This window comes from Salmo salar, chromosome ssa05 (genome assembly GCF_905237065.1).
Source record: "Salmo salar chromosome ssa05, Ssal_v3.1, whole genome shotgun sequence".
NCBI lineage: Eukaryota > Metazoa > Chordata > Actinopteri > Salmoniformes > Salmonidae > Salmo > Salmo salar.
In genome coordinates this window covers 77383552-77396867 of record NC_059446.1, presented here as the reverse complement: position 1 = coordinate 77396867, position 13316 = coordinate 77383552, and the positions used below count along the sequence as shown (strand labels likewise).

At 44.4% G+C, this 13316-nt stretch overlaps 1 protein-coding gene across 4 annotated transcripts in view; it reads left to right on the top strand.

Moving 5' to 3' along the window:
- The window catches only part of LOC106605988 (disintegrin and metalloproteinase domain-containing protein 22), a 114014-nt gene that overhangs the window by 5371 nt on the left and 95327 nt on the right, over positions 1 to 13316 (top strand). For all 4 annotated transcript variants that reach the window (XM_045718976.1, XM_045718978.1, XM_045718977.1 and 1 more), the window contains one exon: positions 295 to 371. In XM_045718976.1, the coding sequence (XP_045574932.1) occupies positions 295 to 371 (77 nt within the window). The remainder of the gene's footprint in view (positions 1 to 294; positions 372 to 13316) is intronic.

Sequence of the window (13316 nt, the reverse complement as noted above, 5' to 3'; positions counted from 1 at the left end):
CTTCCATCACAGCTCCCCTGTATCTCAGAATGTCTGGGTCTGGTTCAGCTTCCATCACAGCTCCCGTCTCTCAGAATGTCTGGGTCTGGTTCAGCTTCCATCACAGCTCCCGTCTCTCAGAATGTCTGGGTCTGGTTCAGCTTACATCACAGCTCCCCTGTCTCTCAGAATGTCTTCCTTTCCTTAAAGTTCATGTACAGTATGTATATTGTTAGTTGTTTTGAAAAAGCTTTTTCAGCACTCAATGGAATAGAGATAATTGTACAACGTTTCTGAAAATGTTTTTATTCACAGGGGAACCACGTGGCCCAAGCCAGCTTCCAGGTGGACGCGTTTGGTGAGCAGTTCATCTTGGATGTTGAACTGAACCAGTGAGTATAACCTTTGACCTATCACCAACATTCTCTGTATCTACTGAGCTAAATCCCCTTTCTCTCTATGTCATGATTTCTGCATGTGATAGTAAAATAGCCAGTAGTACTAGACAGTATTTTGTATGATTAAAGGGATTCTCTGTTACTTTTGTATACTTATTAGCAAGTAGCACCCATGAGCCAAAAGTGGTCCCCGAAAATAGTGTACTACATCACATATGTGCAGATACTGTATGTGCACCACGTCATTGCTCTCTCTTTCGTTCTGTTGTGTGTGATTCTTGCTAGCTGTCACTCAAATTACGAGGGGCTGAATCTCATTGGCTGGAACTCAAATTGCTAGGGGTCTGTTCCATGCGGGGGAAATGTAGGGAAAATGGCTCAGCAGCTTCCAGAAAATAGTCACTTTCAAATGAGCAGTTTCGTGCCTAATTGAGGTAAGACCGTAATTCCGATCATAGATTATGCATGGGTGAACTACATATTGACACATCCAGGCCAAAGCAGAAGGTTTCAAAAATACTTACTAGTCGCCAAAGTACCGGTGCATGTCTTTAAGAGCTGTTTAATTAGTCCCTAATGTCTTCCTCACGAAGCTTTGATCTGGGAAAACCTGCTAGTGGCAGTGCTCTACGCCTATCATTGATTATGAGTACTTGGTTGGTAATACTGCTTATAGGCTGCTCATTCACTTGGGAACAATAGTTTATAAGCCGTTCTTAAGCAGGTTATAAGCTGTTCATAAGCAGGTTATAAGCTGTTCATAAGCAGGTTATAAGCGTTATTATGCAGGTTATAAGCCGTTCATAAGCAGGCTTTCAAATGAGGTCTCAAAGGGATACTGCAAGATTCTAGCAGTTGTTATTGCGCACAGAATAAAGGAAGTTAAGAGGTAGTTTCGCGAGCCTGTGCTAACTAGTGTTAGCGCAATGTTTGGAAGTCTACAGGTACGGTAGCATGTCCTTCATGGTGCATGCAGAGACATTAAAATGGGACCCACGAGTTCTGCCTCTGGGTATGTAGAACAACAGAATCTGGCAGTACATCTTTATCACAGTGCTCTAATGGTCTCTGTAATGGAGGCATGAGGAATGAGACATCTTTCACCTCTGGCTGATCGTAGTGGTACAGAGCAGACAGGACCATATTTCCTCCCAGTGTCCAGTGCCTTTTGGGCCACCATGTTTTGGGGAATAAATTATGCTGTGTGTTTGTGGGGCTATTTCTCTCGTTCTCCATCCTGCCATTTCTCTCTCGCTGAGCTTTCTCCCCTTTTCACTTTTACTCCCTCACTGTTTCTCTGTCAGCTCTTTCCACTTCTCTCTCCCTCTCTTCCCTTCTCTCAAGCTCTCTCTATCTGGCCCTCACACTCTGCTGACCAATGGTCTTTCACTAATGAGGGGAAGTTGTCTCTCTCTCTCTCTCTCTCTCTCTCTCTCTCTCTCTCTCTCTCTCTCTCTGTGTCTGTGTTTGTCTGTGTCACAGACACAAAGACACAGGGTGACAGGTTCATTACACATCACTGCTTTCTGTGTCAGAAAGTAGGTTGGCCCTCTGAGGTCTCGTAGATCGGTACATTGATGAAAGTAGGCTGGCCCTCTGAGGTCTCGTAGATCGGTGCATTGATGAAAGTAGGCTGGCCCTCTTTGAGGTCTCGTAGATTGGTACATTGATGAAAGTAGGCTGGCCCTCTGAGGTCTCGTAGATCAGTGCATTGATGAAAGTAGGCTGGCCCTCTGAGGTCTCGTAGATCGGTGCATTGATGAAAGTAGGCTGGCCCTCTGAGGTCTCGTAGATCGGTGCATTGATGAAAGTAGGCTGGCCCTCTTTGAGGTCTCGTAGATCGGTGCATTGATGAAAGTAGGCTGGCCCTCTGAGGTCTCGTAGATCGGTGCATTGATGAAAGTAGGCTGGCCCTCTTTGAGGTCTCGTAGATCGGTGCATTGATGAAAGTAGGCTGGCCCTCTGAGGTCTCGTAGATCGGTACATTGATGAAAGTAGGCTGGCCCTCTGAGGTCTCGTAGATCGGTGCATTGATGAAAGTAGGCTGGCCCTCTTTGAGGTCTCGTAGATTGGTACATTGATGAAAGTAGGCTGGCCCTCTGAGGTCTCGTAGATCGGTACATTGATGAAAGTAGGCTGGCCCTGTGAGGTCTCGTAGATCGGTACATTGATGAAAGTAGGCTGGCCCTCTGAGGTCTCGTAGATCGGTACATCTATGAAAGTAGGCTGGCCCTCTTCGAGGTCTTGTAGATCGATGCATTGCACTATTTTAGTTTATAAAGCCCCCTTACACAACTTCTGCCGTACCTTGCGTCATTGTTAACCTACAGATGTAGATCCAGACCCGGTCTCAGGGAGGGCTAACTCGGGACATCTCTTCCATCTCCACTGAGTTTGGTAAATCTGCTTTAAGTTTTTTTGCACCTTACTCTTGGAATAGTTTCCAAAACTCTTTAAATGTGATGTTTTGGTGTCTCTAGGGCTATTCAGATGGCTGCTGATTGATTATCTGTTTTACTGAAGAATGTGTGTTTTCTGTGATTGTGTTTTGTATCTCTGATGTGCTTTTTGTATTGTATTGATGTGTATCATTTTTGTAATCACAGGGTTCTTCTGAAAAAGAGACCCTAGTCTCAGAATAACTTCCTGTCAAAATAAAGGTGAAATAAATCAAACAAGCTCACCTAAGCAGGCAGTTGTGTGTAGAAGTGAGTCTGCATCATTAGAGTGAGTCTGTACTCTGTCGTGTCATTATAACTGAAGTCATCTCTCTCTGTACGAGGATCTATTTCCCCTGTCACCCAGAGCCATTCACACACAGTAGACTGAGAGAAATGGAGATGACATCACAGGAATATCCAAACAGCACAGTGCTGCCACTCGTAGGGTTACTGTATGATGCATGAAGCGTCATGTGTCATGACACAGTGTCCCTGTGGGATGTAGAGCTATTGTTGTGACACAGTCAGGCACGTCTCTGTCGTATGTTGTGTTTGGTGACCTGAGGTGCTGGATGTCATCCATCATATGGAGTCTGTGCTGTAACTGTGTGTATGTATGGTTTGGGAAACAAAATACTGCATAGTTTCCTAAGAACGTGAAGCGAGGTGGCCATCTCTGTCGGCGCCAGATGTACCTGCATATAGATTTAAACCCCTGTCCTGTTGTAGTGATCAGTATAATGGTAGTATGGAGAGAATGGTTCTCTGTCCTGTTGTAGTGATCAGTACAATGGTAGTATGGAGAGAATGGTTCTCTGTCCTGTTGTAGTGATCAGTACAATGGTAGTATGGAGAGAATGGTTCTCTGTCCTGTTGTAGTGATCAGTACAATGGTAGTATGGAGAGAATGGTTCTCTGTCCTGTTGTAGTGATCAGTACAATGGTAGTATGGAGAGAATGGTTCTCTGTCCTGTTGTAGTGATCAGTTCAATGGTAGTATGGAGAGAATGGTTCTCTGTCCTGTTGTAGTGATCAGTACAATGGTAGTATGGAGAGAATGGTTCTCTGTCCTGTTGTAGTGATCAGTTCAATGGTAGTATGGAGAGAATGGTTCTCTGTCCTGTTGTAGTGATCAGTACAATGGTAGTATGGAGAGAATGGTTCTCTGTCCTGTTGTAGTGATCAGTACAATGGTAGTATGGAGAGAATGGTTCTCTGTCCTGTTGTAGTGATCAGTACAATGGTAGTATGGAGAGAATGGTTCTCTGTCCTGTTGTAGTGATCAGTACAATGGTAGTATGGAGAGAATGGTTCTCTGTCCTGTTGTAGTGATCAGTACAATGGTAGTATGGAGAGAATGGTTCTCTGTCCTGTTGTATCTTTCTCTCCCTCCCTCTTTCCATCTCTCTCTCTTTTGCGGTGGCTATGTGTTTCATGAGTTTCTGTTATATGCTCTGTGTGTGTGTTCTGCTCTTATCTTCTCCATCCATCCCTCGCTCCCCAAGCGCTGCTCACTGACCTCACTCTTTAACCAATCACACTGCACCCTGCTTGGGTTAAATGCAGAAGACACATTTCAGTTGAATGCATTCCATTGTACAACTGACTAGGTATCCCCCTTTCCCTTTGTTGACGAGATAACTTTCTTGAGATGTGTGTGTGTGAGGAGGGCATTGAGGTTGGGCGTGCATGTTTCTTGGCTTCATGCAGCGAGACCTAGTTTCCTTAGGTTGATCAATGGCCTCTCTCCTCTGTGTGTGTGTGTGTGTGTGTGTGTGTGTGTGTGTGTGTGTGTGTGTGTGTGTGTGTGTGTTACAAGCATAACAAACAAGAGGCTGCTTGTTTTTATTTCAGTTTATTTTGAGATGCTACTCTCTCTTTCCACTGGGATCTTTTAATAAGATCCCAGATTTGATGATGAAGAAGAACCTCTCAGAAACGCATCAGGTATTTTTAGCTTATGCCTACTGTAACTGCAACTGTGAGGGTGTGTGTATTTTTAGTGTTTCAAGTTTTAATGTTACATACACAAGTACAGTGAAATGCCTTTCTTGCAAGTTCTAAACCCAACAATGCAGTAGTCAGTAACAATGTAGTAGTACAAATACCAAAGTATTACAGGGCAGAAGTGTGTCTGTGTTGCCTAGCGTACTAAGGTCACACATCACTCCCTTAGGCTTCTTTGTCCTCTCCCTCTTACATCTTTGGCTGCCTCCAAATTGCCATTCATGGCCTCGGGAGTGGGCTGGGATGGGGTGGGAGTGGGAGTGGGCTGGGGCTGCTTCTTTGAATGATGCTCCCCTTTCCTCATAAACCACACCTCCTCCTCACCTCCCCTCCCACCTGCTCACGCTGAATAATTGATGTCCCTGTAAGATTAAAGGGGGACACTGAAATGGGATGTGTGTGTGTGAATGGCTCAGTCTGGTGCTCTTACTGCAGTACCAATTAAGCCTCAATGTGGCTCTTATAAACCATGGGCCAGTTTAGAGCCTGGGGGCCCACAGAACATATTATTTACATTACAACTAGTACAAACCTATTGTTTACATTACAACTAATACAAACCTATTGTTTACATTACAACTAATACATACATAAATGATTACATTTACATTACATTTTAGTCATTTAGCAGACGCTCTTATCCAGAGCGACATACATTTCATGCATTTTTTTATTTTTTTTGTACTGGCCCCCCGTGGGAATCGAACCCACAACCCTGGTGTTGCACACACCATGCTGGCGTTGCAAACACCATGCTCTACCAACTGAGCCACAGGGAAGGACAAACCACAGGGAAGGATTACCGTCCCGTAGCACTCACATCGGTAGCCATGAAGTGCTTTGAAAGGCTGGTCATGGCTCACATCAACAGCATCCTCCAGAATACCCTGGACCCACTCCAATTCGCATACAGCCCCAACAGATCCACAGATGATGCAATCTCAATCGCACTCCACACTGCCCTTTCCCACTTGGACAAAAAGAATACCTATGTGAGAATGCTGTTCATTGACTACAGCTCAGCGTTCAACACCATAGTGCCCACGAAGCTCATCACTAAGCTAAGGACCCTGGGACTTAACACCTCCCTCTGCAACTGGATCATGGACTTCCAGATGGGCCGCCCCCAGGTGGTAAGGGTAGGCAACAACACGTCTGCCACGCTGATCCTCAACACTTTGGTCCTTCAGGGGTGTGTACTTAGTCCCCTCCTGTACTCCCTGTTCACCCACGACTGCGTGGCCAAACACGACTCCCAACACCATCATTAAGTTTGCTGACGACACAACAGTGGTAGGCCTGATCACCGACAACAATGAGACAGCCTATAGGGAGGAGGTCAGAGAACTGGCAGTGTGGTGCCAGGACAACAACCTCTCCCTCAATGTGAGCAAGACAAAGGAGATGATCGTGGACTACAGTGAAAGGTGGGCCGACCAGGCCCCCATTAACATCAACGGGGCTGTAGTGGAGCGGGTTGAGAGTTTCAAGTTCCTTGAACGATCTATCATGTTCCAAACACACCAAGACAGTTGTGGAGAGGGCACGTCTAAACCTTTTCCCCCTCAGGAGATTGAAAAAAATTGTCATGGGTCCCCAGATCCTCAAATAGTTCTACAGCTGCACCATCGAGAGCATCCTGACCGGTTGCATCACTGCCTGGTATGGCAACTGCTCGGCATCTGACCGTAAGGCGCTACAGAGGGTAGTGCGTACGGCCCAGTACATCACTGAGGCCAAGCTTCCTGCAATCCAGGACCAAATAATAGGTGGTGTCAGAGGAAAGCCCATAAAATTGTCAAAGACTCCAGTCAACCAAGTCATAGACTGTTTTCCCTGCTATCACACGGCAAGCGGTACCAGAGCTTCAAGTCTAGGATCAAAAGGCTCCTAAACAGCTTCTACTCCCAAGCCATAAGATTGCTGAACAATTAATAAAATGGCCACCAGACTATTACATTGACCCCCCCCCCCCCCCCCCCATTTGTTTTGTACAGTCGTGGCCAAAAGTTTTGAGAATGACACAAATATTAATTTTCTCAAAGTCTGCTGATGGCAGTTTGTATGATGGCAATTTGCATATACTCCAAAATGTTATGACGAGTAATCAGATGAATTGCAATTAATTGCAAAGTCCCTCTTTGCCATGCAAATGAACTGAATCCCCCAAAAACATTTCCACTGCATTTCAGCCCTGCCACAAAAGGACCAGCTGACATCATGTCAGTGATTCTCTCGTTAACACAGGTGTGAGTGTTGACAAGGCTGGAGATCACTCTGTCATGCTGATTGAATTTGAATAACAGACTGGAAGCTTCAAAAGGAGGGTGGTGCTTGGAATCATTGTTCTTCCTCTGTCAATCATGGTTACCTGCAAGGAAACATGTGCCGTCATCATTGCTTTGCACAAAAAGGGCTTCACAGGCAAGGATATTGCTGCCAGTAAGATTGCACCTAAATCAACCATTTATCAGATCATCAAGAACTTCAAGGAGAGCGGTTCAATTGTTGTGAAGGGCGCCCAAGAAAGTCCAGCAAGCGCCAGGACCGTCTCTTAAAGTTGATTCAGCTGCGGGATCGGTGCACCACCAGTACAGAGCTTGCTCAGGAATGGCAGCAGGCAGGTGTGAGTGCATCTGCACGCACAGAGAGGCGAAGACTTTTGGAGGATGGCCTGGTGTCAAGAAGGGCAGGAAAGAAGCCACTTCTCTCCAGGAAAAACATCAGGGACAGACTGATATTTTGCAAAAGGTACAGGGATTGGACTGCTGAGGACTGGGGTAAAGTCATTTTCTCTGATGAATCCCCTTTCCGATTGTTTGGGGCATTCGGAAAAAGCTTGTCCGGAGAAGACAAGGTGAGCGCTACCATCAGTCCTGTGTCATGCAAACAGTAAAGTATCCTGAGACCATTCATGTGTGGGGTTGCTTCTCAGCCAAGGGAGTGGGCTCACTCACAATTTTGCCTAAGAACACATCCATGAATAAAGAATGGTACCAACACATCCTCCGAGAGAAACCTCTCCCAACCATCCAGGAACAGTTTGGAGATGAACAATGCCTTTTCCAGCATGATGGAGCACCTTGCCATAAGCCAAAAGTGATAACTAAGTGGCTCGGGGAACAAAACATTGATATTTTGGGTCCATGGCCAGGAAACTTCCCAGACCTTAATCCCATTGAGAACTTGTGGTCAATCCTCAAGAGGCAGGTGGACAAACAAAATCCCACAAATTCTGACAAACTCCAAGCATTGATTATGCAAGAATGGGCTGCCATCAGTCAGGATGTGGCCCAGAAGTTAATTGACAGCATGCCAGGGCGGATTGCAGAGGTCTTGAAAAAGAAGGGTCAACAATGCAAATATTGACTCTTTGCGTCAACTGTATGTAGTTGTCAATAAAAGCCTTGGACACTTATGAAATGCTTGTAATTATACATCAGTATTCCATAGTAACATCTGACAAAAATATCTAAAGACACTGAAGCAGCAGACATTGAAAATTAATATTTGTGTCATTCTCAAAACTTTTGGCCACAACTGTACACTCGCTGTTTATTATCTATGCATGCATAGTCACTTCACCCCTACCTACATGTACAAATTACCTCAACCTGTACCCCCTGTATATAGCCTCATTATTGTTATGTTATTGTGTTACTTTTATTATTTTTTACTTTAGTTTATTTGGTAAATATTTTCTTAACTCCTCTTGAACTGCACTGTTTGTAAGGGCTGTCGTCGGAAGAAGACCAAGGTGCAGCGGAGTTAGTGTTCATCTTGACATTTAATTCAAACAAAGAGAACACTATACAAAAAAAAACAGGAAAACCGACAGCCAAACAGTACTGACAGGAAACACACTGAACAGAAACAATTACCCACAAAACCCAAAGGAAAAACATGCTCCTTATGTGTGACTCCCAATCAGCAACAACGAGCTTCAGCTGTGCCTGATTGGGAGCCACACATGGCCCAAAACAAAGAAATACAAAAACATAGAAAAAGGAACATAGAACGCCCACCCAATGTAACACCCTGGCCTAACCAAAATAAAGAACAAAAACCCCTCTCTATGGCCAGGGCGTTACACTGTTGGTTAAGGGCTTGTAAGTAAGCATTTCACGGTAAGGTCTACACCTGTTGTATTCGGCGCATGTGACAAATAAAGTTTGATTTGATAAGATTTACATTACAACTCATACAAAAATATAATTTATATGAACTAATACAAAGATTAGAAGATCTCTTATGTATTTTTTGTATGTCGTGCATTATATTTGGTCTTAAAACATGACATGAATACTTAAAGGGGTAACACTTCATATTCCCCATGTTTTGTGTACTCTTAGAATGAGGTTAGGAGGTCTGTAGACTACATGTCTAACCAGTGTTATGACATGTTATGAAATATTCACAGAGGTTTCAAAGCTCATTGTTGTATAAAGGGATGTTGTTATACAGTATAGTTTCTATGAACAACACCATACAATTTCATCTCAGTGTTGACGGAATAGAATCATTTCTGTGTGTGTGTGTCTCTCCCCTCTCTCCGTGTGAGAGGAGAGGAGCAGGTGGGCAGGTGCTAGTGGGTGTCAGTAATTGCTATAACCTGTCTGTTTATGAAACTGGTGTTATGAGTGATATGTTTCCAGCACTGAGCTGGTTCCTTGCTGTTCCTGTGTGGGCTGTTGTCAGGACAACGAGAGGCCAGAGAGAGACTGGATATTATGTTTCTATTGGAGTCGACTCCGACTCCTGCTATCAGAGTCATTGGAGTCAACGCTTTCTCGACTGACTCAAATTTGACAAAACTGACCACAATTAGCTAAAATTAGCTGCAGTTGCTATTTTAGTGTGTGCACGTGTCCTAATGAACTGGGTGATTGATAAGCAATGCATATGGAGCCATCTGACAATCTCTACTAAACAAAATACTTAAGGCTAATCAGTAGCCTACGCCAGACTAGCTGGCTGATTTGTTTTTAACGTCTCCAGGATTTTTGGTGTCGACTCTCCCCACATGAAAAAAATACTACAGTTTACTATAGAATACTTCAGTACTTACTATATAATTCTATAGTAAGCTGTAGTATACTGTAGAAAACTATGCTACACACTGTAGTGTCCCTCAATCATGTGGAGTACTTACTAAAGAATGTTGTAGAATACTATAGTAAATACTACAGTATTATCTCCCCGAAAACACTGTAGTAAATACTACAGTAATGTCCGCAAAAACACTACAGTCCGAAAAAACACTTTTTGAACTAAAGTAAATACTACAGTATTTAATTTGCATATACCCTGCACATTCCCCTCCCCCATATGAAGTTGTTCCACCCATAAGTGAGAAACCTACATGCCAAGTATAGACCATATAATGTGTTCCCTACATGTTATAGAAAAGAGCAAAAGCTCTGAACTCTCCGTTCAGACCCCAGACCTACCTACCTTCCTACCTTCCTACCTACCTACCTACCTACCTACAGGTTATGGAACATTTGCTCTTTTAGTATTGCTTAACACCCCGGCAGTCGTACAATCTAAGCTAGATGCCCTCAATCTCACACAAATTATCAAGGAACCCACCAGGTACAACCCTAAATCTGTAAACATGGGCACCCTCATATATATTATCCTGACCAACTTGCCCTCCAAATACACCTCTGCTGTTTTCAATCAGGATCTCAGCGATCACTGCCTCATTGCCTGCATCCGCTATGGGTCCGCAGTCAAACGAACACCCCTCATCACTGTCAAACGCTCCCTAAAACACTTCTGCGAGCAGGCCTTTCTAATCGACCTTGTCCGGGTATCCTGGAAGGATATTGACCTCATCCCGTCAGTCGAGGATGCCTGGTCGTTCTTTTAAAAGTAATTTCCTCACCATCTTAAATAAGCATGCCCCTTTCAAAAAATGTAGAACTAAGAGCAGATGTAGGCCTTGGTTCACTCCAGACCTGACTTCCCTTGACCAGCACAAAAACATCCTGTGGCGGACTGCAATAGCATCGAATAGTCCCCGCGATATGCAACTGTTCAGGGAAGTCAGGAACCAATACACTCAGTCGGTCAGGAAAGCAAAGGCTAGCTTTTTCAAACAGAAATTTGCATCCTGTAGCTCTAACTCCTAAAAGTGTTTGGACACTGTAAAGTCCATGGAGAACAAGAGCACCTTCTCCCAGCTGCCCACTGCACTGAGGCTAGGTAACACTGTGACCACCGATAAATCCATGATAATCGAACATTTCAATATGCATTTCTCTACGGCTGGCCATGCTTTCCTCCTGGATACCCCAACCCTGGCCAACAGCTCCGCACCCCCCGCAGCTATTTGCCCGAGCCTCCCCAGCTTCTCCTTCACCCAAATCCAGATAGCAGATGTTCTGAAAGAGCTGAAAAACCTGGACCCGTACAAATCAGCTGGGCTAGACAATCTGGACCCTCTCTTTCTAAAATGATCCACCGCCATTGTTGCAACCCCTATTACCAGTCTGTTCAACCTCTCTTTCGTATCGTCCGAGATCGCCAAAGATTGGAAAGCTGCCGTGGTCATCCCCCTCTTCAAAGGGGGTGACACTCCAAACTGTTATAGACCTATATCCTCCCTGCCCTGCCTTTCTAAAGTATTCGAAAGCCAAGTTAATAAACAGATCACTGACTATTTCGAATCCCACCGTACCTTCTCCGCTGTGCAATCCGGTTTCCGAGCTGGTCATGGGTGCACCTCAGCCACGTTCAAGGTACTAAACGATATCATAACTGTCATCGATAAATGACAGTACTGTGCAGCCATCTTCATCGACCTGGCCAAGGCTTTCGACTCTGTCAATCACCGTATTCTTATCGGCAGACTCAATAGCCTTGGTTTCTCAAATGATTGCCTCGCCTAGTTCACCAACTACTTCGCAGACAGAGTTCAGTGTGTCAAATCGGAGGGCCTGTTGTCCGGACCTCTGGCAGTCTCTATGGGGTACCACAGGGTTCAATTCTCGGGCCGACTCTTTTCTCTGTATATATCAACGATGTCTCTCTTGCTGCGGGGGATTCCCTGATCCACCTCTACGCAGACGACACCATTCTGTATACATTTGGCCCTTCTTTGGACACTGTGTTAACTAACCTCCAAACGAGCTTCAATGCCATACAACACTCCTTCCGTGGCCTCCAACTGCTTTTAAACGCTAGTAAAACCAAATGCATGCTTTTCAACCGTTCGCTGCCCGCATCCGCCCGCCTAGCATCACTATTCTGGACGGTTCTGACCTAGAATATGTGGACAACTACAAATACCTAGGTGTCTGGCTAGACTGTAAACTCTCCATCCAGACTCATATTAAACATCTCCAATCCAAAATCAAATCTAGAATCGGCTTTCTATTTCACAACAAAGCCTCCTTCACTCACGCCGCCAAACATACCCTAGTAAAACTGACTATCCTACCGATCCTCGACTTCGGCGACGTCATCTACAAAATAGCTTCCAATACTCTACTCAGCAAATTGGATGCAGTCTATCACAGTGCCATCCGTTTTGTTACCAAAGCCCCTTATACCACCCACCACTGTGACCTGTATGCTCTAGTCGGCTGGCCCTCGCTACATATTCGTTGCCAGACCCACTGGCTCCAGGTCATCTATAAATCTATGCTGGGTAAAGCTCCGCCTTATCTCAGCTCACTGGTCACGATAACAACACCCACCCGTATCACGCGCTCCAGCAGGTATATCTCACTGGTCATCCCCAAAGCCAACACTTCCTTTGGCCGCCTTTCCTTCCAGTTCTCTGCTGCCAGTGACTGGAACGAATTGCAAAAATCGCTGAAGCTGGAGACTTATATTTCCATCACTAACTTTTAAGCATCAGCTATCTGAGCTTCTATCCGATCACTGCAGCTGTACATAGTCCATCTGTAAATAGCCCACCCAATCTACCTACCTCATCCCCATATTGTTTCTATTTACTTTTCTGCTCTTTTGCTCACCAGTATCTCTACTTGCACATCATCATCTGCTCATCTATCACTCCAGTGTTAATCTGCTAAATTGTAATTACTTTGCTACTATGGCCTATTTATTGCCTTACCTCCTCCTCATGCCATTTTTACACACTGTATATAGACTTTCTTTTTTTCTATTGTGTTATTCACTGTACGCTTGTTTATTCCATGTGTAACTCTGTGCTGTTGTTTGTGTCGCACTGCTTTGCTTTATCTTGGCCAGGTCGCAGTTGTAAATGAGAACTTGTTCTTAACTAGCTTACCTGGTTAAATAAAGGTGAAATAAAAAATTACAAAAACAATTCTCCAGTAGGTTTCCTCAAGAAGAAAGCCTCCAATTCTATGTCAAAGATAATAAAACAAAAACACTACACTAAATACTACAATCCACAAAAAAACTACATGAATTACTATAGTGTATATACTACAGTTTTATTTTACTACGGTATTTATACTACAGTATGCTACTGTAAATGCTACAGTAAAGT